General features: G+C 40.7%; 1 protein-coding gene across 3 annotated transcripts in view; it reads right to left on the reverse strand.

Moving 5' to 3' along the window:
- TSEN15 (tRNA splicing endonuclease subunit 15) overlaps nt 1-19,207 on the reverse strand; it is an 82,327-nt gene that overhangs the window by 28,070 nt on the left and 35,050 nt on the right. The window contains exon 4 of one of the 3 annotated variants that reach the window (XM_055233775.2): nt 570-725. The exons of the other annotated variants lie outside the window; for them this stretch is intronic. Coding sequence (XP_055089750.1) covers nt 637-725 — 89 coding nt within the window. The 3' untranslated portion in view covers nt 570-636. Of the gene's footprint in view, nt 1-569; nt 726-19,207 lie in introns of those variants that run through there. 3 annotated transcript variants of the gene reach the window in all.

The raw sequence follows: 19,207 nt of genomic DNA on the forward strand, positions 1-19,207 counted from the left end.
AACCACCTGGCCTGCTTCCAGACTGCACAGCCCAAACCACAGAGAAGGTGGAAGAAATTTGATTATCTGATTTTATTAGTGTCCCTCAGTGCACAGTCCTAGCCTCAGGCTCCCAGCTATCTAAGACACTCCCTTAGTTCATCCTCAGGATGTAAACATTTGCCTGATGGATAAATAGTTGGCATAAGCACATTAAGTTCCTCAGAGGAAAGATGCTGCCATATTACTTGACACAAATTATCATGACGTATGTACAGAAATAGGATCAGAAAATTTCAGTGAATGTGGTTTCTTTCTTTTGAGTGCCCTCAATTTCTCATCAGAATCTCAAAGTGGATTTGCAGACCGTTTGTTACTGGAGTTTCCAAAATTCTTCCTCTCTCTCCTAGAAGGGTGGGTGTTTTATTAGAAGCAATAACAATGGCAATTATTGATAGTGCCATTATCAATAATTATTGATATGGTATTATTATAATTAATGAATCTCGACCTTGTGCCTGGTGCTGTACCAAAACATTTTAAGTTAGTTTGCTTGTCCTGTCATAACAAAATACCACAGACTGGGTGGCTTAAACAACAGAAATTTATTTTCTCACAGTTCTGGACACTAGAAATCCAGATCGAAGTGCAGGAACATTACCTCTCTGATGAGGCCTCTCTTCCTGGCTTGAAGACAGCCGCCTTCTTGCCATATGTCCTCATATGGCCTTTCTTCTGTGTACAACAGGGAAAGAGAGAGAGACACACACACAGAGAGAGAGAGAGAAGGGGGAAAGAGATAGAGATCTCTGGTGTCCTGTCTCTTCCCCATTTTATAAGAATATTAGTCCTGTTGGATTAAGGCCCCACTCTCATGACCTCTGTTAATTTGATTATCTCCATGTGGGCCCTAACTCCAAAAACAATCACACTGGAGATTAGAGCTTCAGTGTGTGAATTGGGGGGTTTGGAGGGGGATACAATCAGTCCACAAGAACCTTACTGAATCCTCACCACAAGCGTGGGAAGCCAGGGGCATTCTCTACATTTTATCAATGAATAAACAGAGAGCTCATTAATTTGCCCAAAGTCTCACCACCAACAAGTATGCTGTTGTTAGCGGTGTTGCTCTTTCTTCTTATTGAAGAGAAGTGGAGCTATGGAGCACTCATCTGTTTAAATATGGGGGTTGCTCATAGCAGTGTCAGAAGGAAACTGGCAAGTGGAGACTGGAGCAGAGCACTGAATCCATGGCCACTCAGTTCAGTCAAACAAGCCATGGGTTATTCTGCTGAGTTCTGGGGAGAGAGAGACAAAAAGACAGTCACCATCTTCCAAGAGCTCGGAGTCTCAGCAACAGTGAAGGAGGTCTTCCCTTCCAGGTCCTGATCTGGATAGATGTGTAAAACAGGCAAATGACCCCTTCATCCCTTTCCTTTTCTGAGGGGTGCTTTTGGGTCCCTGTTTGGTGCTACACTCCTCAGAGGCCAGGTCCGTCAGAGGCCACCTCCAGCCTGGGAACTAGCACCCCAGCTCACCCAGACTCTTCAGTGATGGTGAGCCACCTCTTATCCTTCCCTCATCCCCTACCCTACTCTCCAGAACTTTCTTGATCTGTCTTCCCTTGAAACATCTTTGTTCCAAGTCCTATCCCTTGAGGCAAATCTCTCAGAGAAGAAACGAAAGGTCACAGTTCATTCGTTACTTCTGGGTAATGTACGGACATTTTATTGGTAGTCTCTGGAGACTGATGGCTTATAGCCCAAATTTCAGGCACCATGGCAGGCAGTGTGGTGGGAATCATTTGATGGTAGGTGGGTTTGTCAGTGAACATCAAAACAGTAGTGAGAGAGACAGCATCCATCCTGAGCTTTTCACAAAATAGACTGTTCCTGCTATGGCACAGAATTATGCTAAAGGGTGTATCACAGACCCTGTCAATGCTCTGCTCACATCCCTTAGGAGAAATCAGCAGAGGACGGTGTGCAGGCCAGCTTCCTCCTCAAGCCATGTGGTTGGCAGCCCCTGTGGGAGCCTTCTGGGACCCACCCTTCCATCCTCTGCACAGCCACTGAAGGAGCGTGAGGAGCCCACACCAGAACTTGTCTGCCTATGAAATGCCTGAAGAGGACAGTCCCAGCTGATTGTGTTTTCTTAACTGTAGACTCTAATCTCTCCAGGTGGCATCTTAATTGAGGTTGGCTCTGCCAGGGCATGTGCAGGGTCCTGGGAATTCAACAGAATGAATTCAACAGAATGCATGGGATCTGATGTCAGAAATGCCTTGCTTGTAATCTGACCGTACCACATATGAGCTATGTGGCGATTTGGCTTTTCTGGGTCTTATTTTCCTCATATGTAAAATGGGAGAATAACCGCCACATCAAAAAACTGTTCCAAGATGATAATAATAGCTAATAAGATTCGGAGGGGGGGCATGAAGTGAATATAGCTCAGCAACCCTATGCGGGTATATCATAGATCCCCAAATCTCTGGAAACCAGATGAATTTTGCAACTCAGAATGCAAAATTAATAAAGGCAATGGGGTGCATATTACAGATATTACAGAACACCCACCAAGGTCTGGGGTGGTCCCTTAGAATCAAACCCAATATTTCTGTACCCAAAATAGAAAGATTTATATTAAGCAAGTAAAGCCTATAAATAGTTTCAATTTGAAGTCGCAGATCAAGGATTGTGGCCTAGTGAACTTAAGCAATTGGCTTAATATCGCACACCAAGTTTTGAATCCTGAGACTAGAGACTCTGCTCTAATTATTACAGTGCACTCCTGCAGTAATGAAACCCTCTCACCTGAATCAGTGAAGATGTTAAGGGATTTGGATCTGATTCACAAGAAGGTGAGAGCTGCTTTTTGTTAATATCATTAATAAATGTATACGGATTATTCGTCCTAGAAATAAAATTAAAGATATGATTGCATTTGATATATTAATGCCACAAAGAACCTACCTGCAAAAAAAAAAATAGCTACTATTTCTTGAAAATGTGCTGAGTAAGTTACATATATTCATCACATTTAATCCTCACAAAAGCCCTAAGAGATAGATTTTATTAGTATTGCCCTATTTTAGAAATGAGAATAAGGAACTTACCCAAGGTCACCCCAAAATAAGTGGCAGGGCAGTAGATCCAACTGGGTTCTGTCAAAGCCTGGGCCCCTTCCACTCCACCGCCCTGCCTCCAGGGGGCAGTATATGTTGCTGACCATGATTATGTGGTTTGCCTAAGGTCATAGGCAGATCCAGTGTCCAGTGCACTCAGTACCTGGGCCTCGTGACCATAAAAGGCCTGGCAGTGATTGACTTCCACTTAGAAAAGCTTTGCAACTCAATATCATCTCTTTTTGCTGCCTACTCTTGCCACTCTGAGAAAAGAACAGTACCTAGTGTTCACAAGAAGATGTAACAGAATTGATTGGAAAGAAAATTTTATCTTATTCCAGTCCTGTTCATAGTGTTGTACCAGTCTATATTTAGATAAATGCTCTACACAGCCAAAGAGGCAATAAAAGCAAGTTAAAAAAGGTACTAGGTTCATGCCAGGAAACAATAAGGGGCTGCAAGTTCTCATTCTTTGCCCAAAGAATGACTATTTAAAACACAAGAGACAATAAAAACAAGCAGTCTCAGCAAACACAATGGTGCTTTCAGGTCTGGGGCATTTCATCATCTCAGGGCAGCTGAAGAAAAATAAGGATGTCAGAGCCCTCTTCTGTTACAGAAATGAGGCCCTCAGTAGGGAACCCATACAGGTCTCAGTCTGAACTACTTGTAAAGGCAGGGAAGAACACTTATAGGAAAGTCATGGGCTGGCCTGAGGGAGCTCCTCAACACCCAGAAGATCAGCTACTACCCCAAAGACCAAATCTGAACTCTAGTGTTTCAGTAAGATGAAAATGAGTTTGGGAAACAACTAAGGTTTATTCATTCATTCATGGGTTTCAGGGCTTGATGAGAAACCAAGGTCCAAGCTCCCCAGTCCTTTTGAGAGCCCGTATTCTGGGCTACCCTAGAATGCTGTGATTCTTGCATTATTTAAAGCAATGTATCTTTCAATCATTAACTGTCTTCCACTGCAGTTATTTGTACACATTTTTGTCTTTTCTACTAAGTTATAAACTCCTTGAGGGCAGAGAACAGTCCCTAGTTATTTCCTAGTCTCTGTAGATGCTAGCATGGTATATATTAAATTGAGATTTTTAAATGGACCTATGTTGCTCAAAGCCTTTTTCAGTGATATCTTCTATGGGTTGAGGACAATGATGCTTTTCCAATCCTGTGAAACATCAGATTTCTGGACTCTGTCTAGACCGTTTCATTTCTGCACTCATACAAATGAGTTCTTAGCAGAGCACATCTGTCGGTTATACCTTGCTGAATACAATAAGTAATAGCCAGCCTCTCCCCTGGAGATAAAGACTTGTCAGGCACTGGGCATGCCTTTTAAATAATCACCAGCAACAGATTTACCAAATGCTCTGCCATCTCTTCCACAGGTCTCCATCTTCCCAGCTTTTGATATCAGTGTCTGTGCCACCCACCATCCAACTGCTGAGTCGATGCAACATATCTTAGGTTTTTCTTACATTAACCTCCACTTCAAAGTGCCAATTTCTAAATTTACCAGGACAATTAACACTAACAGCTATAATAAATAAAACCCAGAATTTCAGGGACCTAACCCAAAATAAGTTTGTTTCTTCCTGATAAAACAGCCCATTGCAGGTGTTCCTGGGTGACAGCTGTCTCCCAGGTAGTAATTTAAGGACTCCAGGCTCCATAAATCTTGTAGTTTCACCATCTCCTGGGGGCTCTTTATTTTCTGCTTCCAGCCAACAGAAATGGAAAGAGACAGTAGGGAAGTCCTGCCTTTTTCTAAAATCTTTACCCCAGGAGTGACACACAGCTCTTACATTCCATTGTCTCCATGTCATATGTACACACCTACATGCAAGGAGAGGCGGGGGCTGTCTCTGCCACTACAGCTAATAATAATAATAGCTAAAATACATTATGCATCTTTGTTGTGCAAATTGTATGCATTAACTATATTATATAATATATACAACAATCCTGAAAAGTAGGAATTATCATCACTATTTTAGAAATAAAAAAAATATTAAATATATGTATATCAATTTCTGAGCCTTGGTGACTATATATACTGTACTATACTATACCATATATATAAAAATATATATTCTGGAGCTCAGAGAGGATAAGTGACTTGCTCTAAGTCACCCACTCAGTAAGCAGCAGGTCAAGATGTGAACCCAGACTTGCATCACACTTAAGCCCCTTTCCCTTCTTTTGGATCATGGAACAAGAGATACATGTGCTTTGAGACTGGAAGGTAGGAAGGATTCAGGACAATGACTCAAGCTGTATTTTGAAAAGTAAGTATCTGACCAGCCAGAGTGGTACTGAGACTGGAGAATGACATTTCCATAAAGGCAACAAGGCCTTTGGTAAAGGTGTGTCTATGGAAGACTTAGAAATAATTACAGTGTTTAGATGGTATTAATCAAGGGTCTTAGGAATATCCAAATCATTTCGTAAACTTCAGCCCTCCCTCTCCAAAATGTCCCTGAGGGAGCTGTATACTACAGAAAATTGGTAAAGAAAAGAAAAGCAAGTGTCCTATTCTCAGCTGAAGTCTGTCCCCTACGCACAGTGCACAGCCCTTGTAAGCTGGGCTGGGACACTTGAGCAAGCCTGGAGGATCAGAGATGGAACACCTTTTCTCCCCATAAGCCCCAACTCAACTTCAACATTTCACCACAACTCATCTTCCATAAATGAAGACAGAAATCCAAACAGATGAAAATACTTGATCAGGCAAGATAAGAGCAAAATGTTGGCTGGGCACATCCTAAGCAGGAGAGCCCTGGCTTTCTCCCCATTCAGGCCATATGGAGGAAGAAAGGAGAAGAAAAGAGAGTTAGGTCTTTAGACTGCTTCTATAGCACACATGAAAGAGGGACAGGAGATACTACATCTTTGTACGTGACCCTTTTTTTTCTACATCAACTCTACTGAGGTATAATTTACATGAAAGAATATGCACCCATTTTAAGTATAAATTTGATGAGTTTCAAAACTATAACCAGACTTCCTCTTTTCCTAATTGAATACCCTTTATTTCCTTCTCCTGCCTGATTGCTCTGGCCAGAACTTCCAGCACTATGTTGAATAGGAGCGGTGAGAGAGGGCATCCCTGTCTTGTGCCAGTTTTCAGAGGGAATGCTTCCAGTTTTTGCCCATTCAGTATGATATTGGCTGTGGGTTTGTCGTAGATAGCTCTTATTATTTTGAGATACGTCCCATCAATACCTAATTTATTGAGAGTTTTTAGCATGAAGGGTTGTTGAATTTTGTCAAAGGCCTTTTCTGCATCTATTGAGATAATCATGTGGTTTTTGTCTTTGGTTCTGTTTATATGCTGGATTACATTTATTGATTTGCGTATGTTGAACCAGCCTTGCATCCCAGGGATGAAGCCCACTTGATTATGGTGGATAAGCCTTTTGATGTGCTGCTGGATTCGGTTTGCCAGTATTTTATTGAGGATTTTTGCATCAATGTTCATCAAGGATATTGGTCTGAAATTCTCTTTTGTGGTTATGTCTCTGCCAGGCTTTGGTATCAGGACGATGCTGGCTTCATAAAATGTGTTAGGGAGGATTCCCTCTTTTTCTATCGATTGGAATAGTTTCAGAAGGAATGGTACCAGTTCCTCCTTGTACCTCTGGTAGAATTCAGCTGTGAATCCATCAGGTCCTGGACTCTTTTTGGTTGGTAAGCTATTGATTATTGCCACAATTTCAGAACCTGTTATTGGTCTATTCAGAGATTCAACTTCTTCCTGGTTTAGTCTTGGGAGGGTGTATTTGTCGAGGAATTTATCCATTTCTTCTATATTTTCTAGTTTATTTGCATAGAGGTGTTTGTAGTATTCTCTGATGGTAGATTGTATTTCTGTGGGATCGGTGGTGATATCCCCTTTTTCGTTTTTTATTGCATCTATTTGATTCTTCTCTCTTTTCTTCTTTATTAGTCTTGCTAGTGGTCTATCAATTTTGTTGATCTTTTCAAAAAAGCAGCTCCTGGATTCATTAATTTTTTGAAGGGTTTTTGTGTCTCTATTTCCTTCAGTTCTGCTCTGATTTTAGTTATTTCTAGCCTTCTGCTAGCTTTTGAATGTGTTTGCTCTTGCTTTTCTAGTTCTTTTAATTGTGATGTTAGGGTGTCAATTTTGGATCTTTCCTGCTTTGTCTTGTGGGCATTTAGTGCTATAAATTTCCCTCTACACACTGCTTTGAACGTGTCAAATTGTCCCTGTTTGCAGATGACATGATTGTATATCTAGAAAACCCCATTGTCTCAGCACAAAATCTCCTTAAGCTGATTAGCAACTTCAGCAAAGTCTCAGGATACAAAATTAATGTACAAAAATCACAAGCATTCTTGTACACCAATAACAGACAAACAGAGAGCCAAATCATGAGTGAACTCCCATTCACAATTGCTTCAAAGAGAATAAAATACCTAGGAATCCAACTTACAAGGGATGTGAAGGACCTCTTCAAGGAGAACTACAAACCACTGCTCAATGAAATAAAAGAGGATACAAACAAATGGAAGAACATTCCATGCTCATGGGTTGGAAGAATCAATATCGTGAAAATGGCCATACTGCCCAAGGTAATTTATAGATTCAATGCCATCCCCATCAAGCTACCAATGACTTTCTTCACAGAATTGGAAAAAACTACTTTAAAGTTCATATGGAACCAAAAAAGAGCCCGCATCGCCAAGTCAATCCTAAGCCAAAAGAACAAAGCTGGAGGCATCACGCTACCTGACTTTAAACTATACTACAAGGCTACAGTAACCAAAACAGCATGGTACTGGTACCACAACAGAGACATAGATCAATGGAACAGAACAGAGCCCTCAGAAATGATGCCGCATAGCTACAACTATCTGATCTTTGACAAACCTGACAAAAACAAGAAATGGGGAAAGGATTCCCTATTTAATAAATGGTGCTGGGAAAACTGGCTAGCCATATGTAGAAAGCTGCAACTGGATCCCTTCCTTACACCTTATACAAAAATTAATTCAAGATGGATTAAAGACTTAAATGTTAGACCTAAAACCATTAAAATCCTACAAGAAAACCTAGGCCATACCATTCAGGACATAGGCGTGGGCAAGGACTTCATGTCTAAAACACCAAAAGCAATAGCAACAAAAGCCAAAATTGACAAATGGGATCTCATTAAACTAAAGAGCTTCTGCACAGCAAAAGAAACTACCATCAGAGTGAACAGGCAACCTCCAGAATGGGAGAAAATTTTTGCAACCTACTCATCTGACAAAGGGCTAATATCCAGAATCTACAATGGACTCAAACAAATTTACAAGAAAAAAACAAACAACCCCATCAAAAAGTGGGCAAAGGAGATAAACAGACACTTCTCAAAAGAAGACATTTATGCAGCCAAAAAACACATGAAGAAATGCTCGTCATCACTGGCCATCAGAGAAATGCAAATCAAAACCACAGTGAGATACCATCTCACACCAGTTAGAATGGCCATCATTAAAAAATCAGGAAACAACAGGTGCTGGAGAGGATGTGGAGAAATAGGAACACTTTTACACTGTTGGTGGGACTGTAAACTAGTTCAACCATTGTGGAAGTCAGTGTGGCGATTCCTCAGGGATCTAGAACTAGAAATACCATTTGACCCAGCCATCCCATTACTGGGTATATACCCAAAAGACTATAAATCATGCTGCTATAAAGACACATGCACACGTATGTTTATTGTGGCACTATTCACAATAGCAAAGAGTTGGAACCAACCCAAATGTCCAACAACGATAGACTGGATTAAGAAAATGTGGCACATATACACCATGGAATACTATGCAGCCATAAAAAATGATGAGTTCATGTCCTTTGTAGGGACATGGATGAAACTGGAAAACATCATTCCCAGTAAACTATCGCAAGGACAAAAAAACCAAACACCGCATGTTCTCACTCATAGGTGGGAATTGAACAATGAGAACTCATGGACACAGGACGGGGAACATCACACTCCGGGGACTGTTGTGGGGTTGGGGGAGGGGGGAGGGACAGCATTAGGAGATATACCTAATGCTAAATGACGAGTTAGTGGGTGCAGGAAATCAACATGGCACATGGATTCATATGTAACAAACCTGCACATTGTGCACATGTACCCTAAAACCTAAAGTATAATTAAAAAAATACAACTATAACCAGACATGGAAACACCACCACAATCAACATATAGATCATTTCCATCATCTTTTGCCTAAATTCCTTCATGCCCTTTTGTATTACATACCCTTCGTCCCAAGCCTCGAAAAACCATGGACCTATTTTGTCATTATAGATTAAATTTGCCTTTTCTCAAGTTTCATATAAATTCATATAGCATAAATGCTTTGGGTTCCGATTTCCCTCATTCAGCAGAATGTTTTGTGAGTCACCCATGCTGTGGTGTATGTCCGTAGCTTGTTCTTTTTATTGCTGAGTAGTATCCCATTGTAAAGATTACTACTGTTTGTTCATACATTTACCCACTGATGAATATTCAGGTTATTTCCAGTCTGACCATTATGAATAAAGTTGTTATAAACCTCATGTACAGGTCTTTGTGTGGACATTATGCATGACCTTTTAGTGGGCAGCAACCATTCTACTGGAAAACATGGTCCAGTGTCCTAGAATGTCACCAATCTATAGCAACTCTGCCCCACAGGATAGGGTGGAGGGTGGAGGACTGGGGAGCATGATGGGGAAGCATCGCTTCTCTTCTACAAACCTAAGACATAGAGCTCGATAACATCCAAGGGAAATGCACATGAAACCCACTGAATTCCATACATTTTCCTCCTATTTTCTCTCTCACCTTCTTCCTTCTTGCATTGATTTTTTTTTTATGTTTAACTTTGAGCACTGGAAAGAATGACTGTTTTTATCCACATGCTATCTAGTACCCTCATGAATGACTTTGATGTTTCATTTATTATTAAATATGAGATCTACTTTAAGTAACCTGGCACTTCTTAGAGGAGTCACCACCAAAACGTGGCCAATTGGACCAGGGTCACTCCTCTCCCACCACCGCTGTGGCCCTGAATCTGCCAGGAGAATATGCCATTTTCCATATGGTCTGCTGTTTTAGGTGCCTTAAAGAGGGAAGGGTCTCAATACCTCACATAGGTCTGCTCACCTTCCAGAAGTGGGATTAGCCAACAAATAGGGCCTTAGCCATTGTATTTTTTCTTAGAGGGTAAAAACAAACAAGTAAGAAAACAAAACACAACACAGATGAGCATTGAAGGTTACAGTAGGAAATGTAATAGAAAAACACAATGAAACATGACATGCATACTCATATAAAAATTTAGATTGATGTCAAAGACTGGTGGACTGTGGGTTGATAAGAACCCACCAATATGTTTTGTTTAATCTGCAGTGTTTAAATAAAATTGATATTTTGTGAAGTTAAAAGTGGGGAAACTCCACCAAAAAATTTCACACACAAAAGTAAGAACATCTGGCAAGTAGGCCCATGTTGCCACTTCACAAGAATCTGCTGGAGCTTCACAACAGCTGCTCCCTTTGGCCAAGCTCATGTGCCGTGTACGCTCACTTCACTCCGGCGTATTATCTACCTGGCTGTGGCAGGCACTTTAGTTTGCAACCCTTGAATTAAGGCATCACCCTATTAAGGAAGAGGCAGTGGGCAGACACACTTCTCTTTAGGTGCGTAAAAGAGGGAAGGGTCTCAATATCTCACAGAGGTCTGCTAACCTTCCAGAAATAGGATTAGTCAACAAATAGGGTCTTAGCCATTATATTGTTTCTTAGAGAATAAAAACAAGCAAGCAAGCAAGCAAACAAGCAAACAGAAAACAACCCAGATGAGCATTGAAGGTTACAATAGGAAATGTAAGTAGAAAAACACAAACATGACACGTGTACTCATATAAGTCATTCAGTTCGAGAGCAGCCTGGTCAATATGGTGAAACTCGATCTCCACTAAAAAAAAAAAAAAAAAAAAAAAAAATTTTCTTCACTGACAAGGATACATATTCTCTGAGATGGAGATAATGTGTGAAATAGTCAAATCCCAAGGCAGGAATTCTTTTCTTCTTTCTTTCTCTTCCTTCCTTCCTTCTCCTTTTCCTCTTCCTCCTTCCCCTCTTTTGGCAGCAAAGAATTCCACTTACTGAACATATTACAAAAGAGGTTTTCAACAAAAAGACCAAAGTCCATGCCATCAACAGACTCCTCAGAATCCAGGCGTTTTTAACTTCCGATGCTTTATCCAGACACTCCTTTCCCTTCCTACTCCACTCAGTGAGCTCTGGCCTTCACAGCCTGGCCAGGGAGCTCCTACCTCTAAGATAACTCCGCAGTGTGGTTCTCATGGCCCCTCCCTCGCTGCTAAATAGCCAGGTCATTCTGGGCCAGGGAAGCAGGCCTCCCTGGCTGGTGCCCACAGCTCAGAGGCCACTTCCTGAGGTGGCTCCACTCTTTCTTCCTAGCTGATTCTGCCTCTACAAGAGAAAACTGGAACTTTCCACAGTGCCTGGCATTTTCATAGCAATATCATAAAATTACGAAGGCTTGTGGTGGTTCTACCAGGAGCTTAGGTCTCTCCTAAGCTCCAGATTTATCCATTCACTGTCCACTAGATTTCTTCTCCTCCATCTCCGATAGTATCTCAACCAAAACCTTTCCAAATCTATAGCTGTAATCTTACCTTGTTAACCCCCCAAAGCGAACCATGTTTTAACTCCTGTATTTCTTTTTCTTACAATTTTCCTCACAATGACCCAAGCCAGAAGCCTTGGAATCATTCTAAGTGTCTCTATCTTATTACATCTACTTTCTTACATCCAAATGGTCATGGGACCTACTACAAACCACCTCCTTACTATCTTTCATACATCGGCTCCTCTCCATCTTTAGTGTAACTAACCTCATTCAAGCTCTCACATGGGATGTTCTGAAAGTCTCCCGATTATGTGCTTATGTCTGGGCTTGCCTGCTCCATCCCTCCACGTGCTACACATAGAACAGTGAGAGTGACTTCTAAACCAGGAGTCTGATCATGGTGCACTTCAGCTTAAACCCTTTACTGGGCTCTCTGTTTGGATAATGGATACAGATTATGGTTCTTGGTGACCTATTCTTAGCTTCTGGCCTAGCTCTCTAGACCTGCACTGTCCACATGTGGCTCCTGAGCACTTGAAATTGTGCTAGTCCAAACCGAAGGATGCTATAAGTATAAAACACACACCAGCTTTCAAAGAGATAGTAAAAAGAAAAAAGAGTCTAAAATATCTCGTTAATAATTTTTATATTGGTTATGCATTGAAATGAAAATATTCGCATATATAGAGCTAAAAGCATATTATTAAAATTATGTATTTTCTTTTTAACATCTTTCAGTGTGGCTACTAGAAAATTTTAAATTACATATGTGGCTTGCATTATGTTCTAGATGTTTTCCTCATCATACCTTTCTACCCTCCACCCTGCTAAACACCAGGCGTGCTAAATGACTGACAGTTTCCTACAGTAGTCCATAGTATTTAGTAATTTTATACAGTCCCTTTTAAGTGAAAATTAAAATGGTCTTAACTATCACACCCCATCCCACCTGTGATGGTTTTAAGATATTATCCATAAATCCTTTTGATACTCCCTCCTTTCAAAAGGTAAACTTGAATATACCTCCCCCTAGTATGGACTAGACTTGGCAACTTGCTTCTAATGAATAGAATAAAGCAGAAGCATCAGTGTGTGAGTTCCAGGATTAGGTCATCAGAGGTGTTGGATCTTCTCTCTCGCACGCTCTCTCTTGCTCTCTCTCACTCTCTCTTGCTCTCTCTCTTTCTCTCAATCTGGTCATTCACTCTGAGTGAAGCCAGCTGTAATATCATGAGGAGACCCAAGGTGTCCTGTAGAGAGATCCACATGGCAAGAAAGCAAGGCCTTCTCCTGCCAACAGCCATGTGAGTGAGCTGCCTTGGAAGTGGATCCTCCAGCCCCAATCAAGCCTTCAGATAATGGAAGCCCTAGCTAATATCTTCATGGAAACCTCATGAGAGACCCTGAGCCAAAAAGCTGCTCCCAAATTTCTGAACCACATAAACTATTGTTTTAAGTAGCTGAGCTTTGGGATAATTTGTCATACAACAATAGATTACTAATATAGCATCCATACCCTATATCTCCCCCACCCCAACTTCCACCCAAGAACAGGAAGAGAGAAGAGAAGCTGCTAAGAAGTCCAACTTAGTTTTGCCTACTTAGATGTCAAGATTTGATTCAAAGTCATCTCCTTTATGAAGCCTTTCGTAAGAAACCCCAACCAATTCCCATGTGTCCATAACGTTTTTTTAAAATTTAGAAATATTTTAATACATTTTGAACTTTGTGTCTTTTTTTTATTATACTTTAAGTTTTAGGGTACATGTGCACAATGTGCAAGCTTGTTACATATGTCTACATGTGCCATGTTGGTGTGCTGCACCCATTAACTCATCATTTAGCATTAGGTATATCTCCTAATGCTATGTGTCTTAACTAAACACATATTTTCTGTTTTTAAGTTAACTTTCCAAAAATATTTTTTTCTGAATATAAAAGTGATAAATACACATGGCAGAAGCTTTGGAATAATCTAAAAAGAAGAGAATTTAAATCACCTGAAGTGCAACCTCACTGAGGAAAACACTGTTGATATTGTTCATGTCCCTCTTTGCATACATTTTGTATAGATAAAAATATATTTCATATACAGTTTTGCATTCTTCTTTTCTCATGCAATGACCTCACCTCTCAGTTCCTTGACTTACTCACTTTAGTACTGACTCCCTGGTCAAACTCTAGTCTATACCCTTACTACTCAAAATGTGGTCCATGGACCAGCTGCACTGACATCATCAGACAACTTGTTAGAAATGAAGAATCTCAGATCCTATCATGGTCTAAACTCAGGACATTTGCACTTGCTGTTCCCTTTGCCCGCAAGGCTGGTCCTCCAGTTATTTGCATGACTCCCACCCTCACTGTATTCTGGTCTCTGCTCAAATGTCACCTGCAGAGAAAAGCCATTCTTGGCCACCCTAACTAAAGTTGCATTCCTGTCACACTGTATTCCCATACCCTGCTTTACATTCTTCATAGCATTTGTCATCACTTGACATTATTTTATGTGTATTCATTTGTTTATTTTCTTCCACAAATATTTGTGGAACACCCACTATGTATCAGACATTGTTCTAACTTCTGGGAACATAGAAGGGAACAAAATAAGGTCCTTATATCCCCCACTGTAATATAGGCATGCTTATATAACTACAAATTGCTAGTTATTATTTCATGTTTTTTAATTTATTCATTCCTTCAAGAGACCTAATCCCCACCATCAACAGAAGGCTCCTTGCCATATCCCATGACTTAAATGCACCCTGAACATTCCCCCTTCTGTTTTAGAGAGAACTTTTCAATGTGCTTTTGTGCTGTGCTAAGTTTAACTTCTTTTCAGTCCTAATGAATTGCTCCGTACAGCTTCCCTGCAGTGGAAATTTCCCTTATTTGATTTAAGTCTCCCACTGTATAGCTGGTGTTTATCTTATTCCTATGCAATTTATCTAAACCTAAAGGATTCCCCAAAGTGAGACCAAAAAAAAAAGTGTTATCATCACTATCACCACCACCACTAGCAGCAGCAACAGCAGCAGGAAGATCGGGCCTGAGAAATTTTTCAAGGGGCAAAATTGTCCCCCCATCTTTTCCTTTACCTTTGCCGTGGTTTGAATGTTTGTCCCCTCCAGACCCATGTTGAAATTTAATTGTCTTTGTAGTAGTATTAAGAGGTGGGATATTTAAGAGGTGACTAGACCATGAGGGCTCCACCCTCATGGGCAGGATTGGTGCCATTATAAAGGGCTAATTTGACTCCTCTTGATCTCTCTTTCCCTTCTGCCTTCTGCCATAAGATAAAGTAAGCAGGCCCTTGCCAGATGCTGGCCCCTCGATCTTGAGCTTCCCAGCCTCAAGAAATGTGAGCTAATAAATTTCTGTTCATTATAAATTACCCAGTCTCTGATATTGTTATAGAATAACAGAAAATTAAAATGCTCTTTAACTATCACACCCCATCCCACCTGTGATGGTTTTAAGATATTATCCATAAATCAAAAGGATTTATGGATAATAACCAAAAGGATTTATGGATAATAATCAAAAGGCTTTATGGATAATATCTTAAAACCATCACAGGTGGGATGGGGTGTGATAGAATAACAGAATATCAAACAACAAAATGGACTAAAACTACCTTCTTCATACCATGCTAAACATCTACGTCCTATTACTTGGAGGACTGGCTCTCAGCTAGTTATCATGTATTCTCTCCCAAGGCGGCAACCTGCACATCAATGGGAAGAGCTTGGAGGTTGCAAAGGGAAGGATCATTGATAGTTTATTGTGTGCTGGGCTTCATTTATCCTCACATAACCATTTCAGTGTGCGAGGAAAACACAACCCCCGAAGGATACACTTTGTCCTTCATTTTACAGATGAGAAACTGAGGCTCAGGGAGATTACACAACTGTCCCATGTCACTGTTGGTTTTCTGAAGTCAAAACTCTGCCTTGCAAGTCTTTTGGGCCTCAAACATTCAAAGGAGCACAATTCTAATGGTGGATTAATAAGGCCCATGATGGGAGGAATATGTTGTTGTTGTTTTTAACAGGGGTAGAGGTGGAAGAGGGTGATGAGCGTGAGGGTGAAAAGGAAAGATCTATGTGGCAAAATCTTTCAATTATAGGATCACCAAAATATAGAGCTAGAGGGGATCACAGTCAGTATCTGCACCAACTCCTTTCATTTTGTGGGAGTGGAACATTAAGGTCCAAAGTGGATGAATTCCATTCATTTACATCTAAAGGATTGAGAATGTACAATCCAGAAAAAAGCAACATTCTTGATTATATTTATAGGAACCAAGTTTTATAATGATCTCACTTGGGATGGGAGAAGAGATGACCAATTTTTCACCCCATATTCAAAACCACAGCATCCCCATCTGTGGTCATCAACAGAAGTACAATCCACAATAACTGTATAATTATGTGACAGGCATTACCATTTCTAAGTAGAGTTTCCAAATTTATCAGTGTTTACATGTCTTCATTTCCCCCAAATGCATAGGTTTGGCATAGGAAAGGATGTGTAATCAAATAATAAGTAACCTTATCAGGCAGATATATTTTGCTTAGAAATCCTTATTTTGATTTCTCAGAACTCTAAGGCAAGGGATCAAAATATAAGGGATCTCGTAGCATAAGCATGCTTACAAAAGCAAATCGCATGAGATGATGATTTGTCTCACAGCCTGAGGTACATGCAGCTCTGCTTTCTGTACAAAGTGGACAGGGCAGAAAAGCAGCTTGTCCTTGCCTTGCCACTGGAATGGCAGGAATAGGATGGGGTGGGTAGTAGTCCATTTATGAATATTTGAATGCAATCAAATAAGACTTCTATTGAGCTTCTACTCTGTATCAAATACTGCATTATCATTAGGTGGGATGTAAGCTGATAGATAAGATAAAATGTACCCTCAGAAAATTAAATAGGTCTTGTGAGTATCAATATGAATTTTAATGACAATTAACACCTTCTGTTTGTGAATGTAACTGGATAATTTTTGATATATTAACTGATATATTTTCCCTTCTCAGTAATTCTTGTTACCTGTGAACTTTTTCCCATACAGGCTTTCTTGGCACACTGCCTCAGGAACAGGATTATGCTACAGAACAAAAAGAGCAAATTCTTGGCTTTTGAATTCCAAAATCTAAAATCTTGGCAAAAACAATATGTTTAGAAGGAAAATCGATCTGGAAATGGTCAGCATCAGTTTTTCCTACCCCTAAGACAAAACAAACCTAGGGGGAAAAAACTTGTTGAGGATAAAACGTAGCAAAAGTAGAAGAGTTAGAACCTTGAACTGGTCATGGAGCAGACACCTATGGTCTGTGCCCTCCGCTCTGACCCCAGAAGTTGCTGGTGCAGAGGAGAGACAATAGACGCTCCAAAGGAAATAGAGGAAATGAAAGGGAATCTGGCCAGCACCCACCCCTACCCTATACCCCCCACTGCTGCCTCTGGCCCAGGTAAAGCTCCACATACTCCACATATCTCAGACTCTTAGGATCTTTCTCCAACATGCTATGAAGACAGCAGAGAAACACATACGGCTGGGAAAGTGTATCTAGATGGAGAGGACCCAAAACAGCCTGAAAGTTCCCCAACATGTCCCTGGAGTTCAGGACCAGACCAACTATTTACCAAGTGCTCAAGAGAAAAAGTCATGAGAGACCCAGATGGACCTCAGGCACTGCAGGATGATGCCCAATTCAGCCACTACCTGTGTGACTGATGAGAAACCCTAAGGACTGATGTCTGTCCCCCAACTCTCTCCCTGTCAGATGCTAATGCACCCTGAAAGTGTCCTAGATCTATACAAACACTCCATGTTCACTATCCCACATAAACAACTATCCATCCCAGAAGAGTTGCCACCAGGCTCTTCATAAACCCAGCCTCACCCATGCATCCATGTTTAACCAGCTTCCTTCAGAAATATTCTCGCAGAGTTCCACTAAATCTTCTCTGCTACAGGCACAACTGCTTTCTTTTTTCCATTCTTAGGAAGTAAAGAAAAGGCCAGGACAACATAGTCTGTGTAACAATCTGGTGCATCAGAAGAACGGAAAGAATAAAGTCTCCAATGACCCTAGGTTCCTGATCCATACAAGATCTTCTTTCTGATCTCCAGAACCCGAGCCATGAAGTAGGAAAAAGTCCTCTAGGTGGCCCGTTTCCCAGCCTGGTGGTACTTAGTGCCCTTTCCTTCTTGCAATGTCCTCTCATTATCTTCCCAAAACAACCCGAAACTCACTCCCATTAAAGTGACGGGACTCAATAGTTTGAGGTTTAACTTCAACTCCTTCTGTGTTCACGCAGCTATCCAGTTGTTAAATCTACCTGCTGGCTCTCTCCTCTCCTTTCTATTACCTGGAAGTGCTGCTCTCTGAATATTCCTTTTCCTCAATCCAGGAACATGACAGATTTGCACTTCCCCTCTTTCTTGAGGTAGATCATGGCCAGCCATGTGGCTTCCTTTGGCTAGTGAAACGTGGACAGGAGTAACATGGGCTGCTTCCTAATTGCAGTAAGCAACACTGCAGCTGGAACTGCCTCCTGCAGCTGGAACTGACAGCATTTCAGATGGTGGAGGCCCTGTCACTCTGATTTCCAGAGTAAAGGACATGTAATGGGTAGTTTCAGTCAATGGGCATGTAAAGTGAGCAAGCAATAAACACTTGTTAAATGAACTCACTGGCTGTTGCTGCATAATAATCTAACCCATCCTGACTAATATGCCCAGGCTATTATTGAGTTCTGACTCTCATTTCTCATCAAAGCTTTTAACACATGCCACTCAAAGTGTGGTTCATACACAGGTATCAATCCACAAACTACTGCTGCTCTGCAATGATGTAAGTATAGAAATTGAGAATAAACATTTAGAAATTCTTGTAACAGTTAAGCTGATTAATTTGACCTATTGAATCTAATAATAACATATTTGGAATTGTCTTTCCCCCAGATCTTAGCACGATGTCTTACCCATGAAGGTGCTACCAAAATGTTTGTCAAATTAAATTGGATTATTGATTCATGATTAAGAAACAGAATTCTGTTAGGATTCCAAGCACTGGCAGGCAGATCTGAGGAATACTTGGGGTCCAAGACCCTTCTTCATTGAGGTGAAATGATCATTTATAAGTTTCTGGATTTTCTGTTTGTACCAGCACAAAATTTAGTGTCAACAAGCAGAGAAACTTTCTGAGTTCTTCTTTATTTACTATTAAATATTGTTTTAGGTTTGCCAACATAAAAGCATGAGCATGAATGTGTTTATCCTCTGGAATAAAACCCTGTAAATATATTGCTTATGAATATGTTTTTCAGAATTACCCACAAACAGCTTGACATTTTGATACATTTGTTCAAGTATCAGAGGATAATGTAATTGATCCCAAAATCACTTCCTAACTCCCTC

The sequence above is a fragment of the Symphalangus syndactylus genome, chromosome 19 (genome assembly GCF_028878055.3).
Source record: "Symphalangus syndactylus isolate Jambi chromosome 19, NHGRI_mSymSyn1-v2.1_pri, whole genome shotgun sequence".
Lineage (NCBI taxonomy): Eukaryota > Metazoa > Chordata > Mammalia > Primates > Hylobatidae > Symphalangus > Symphalangus syndactylus.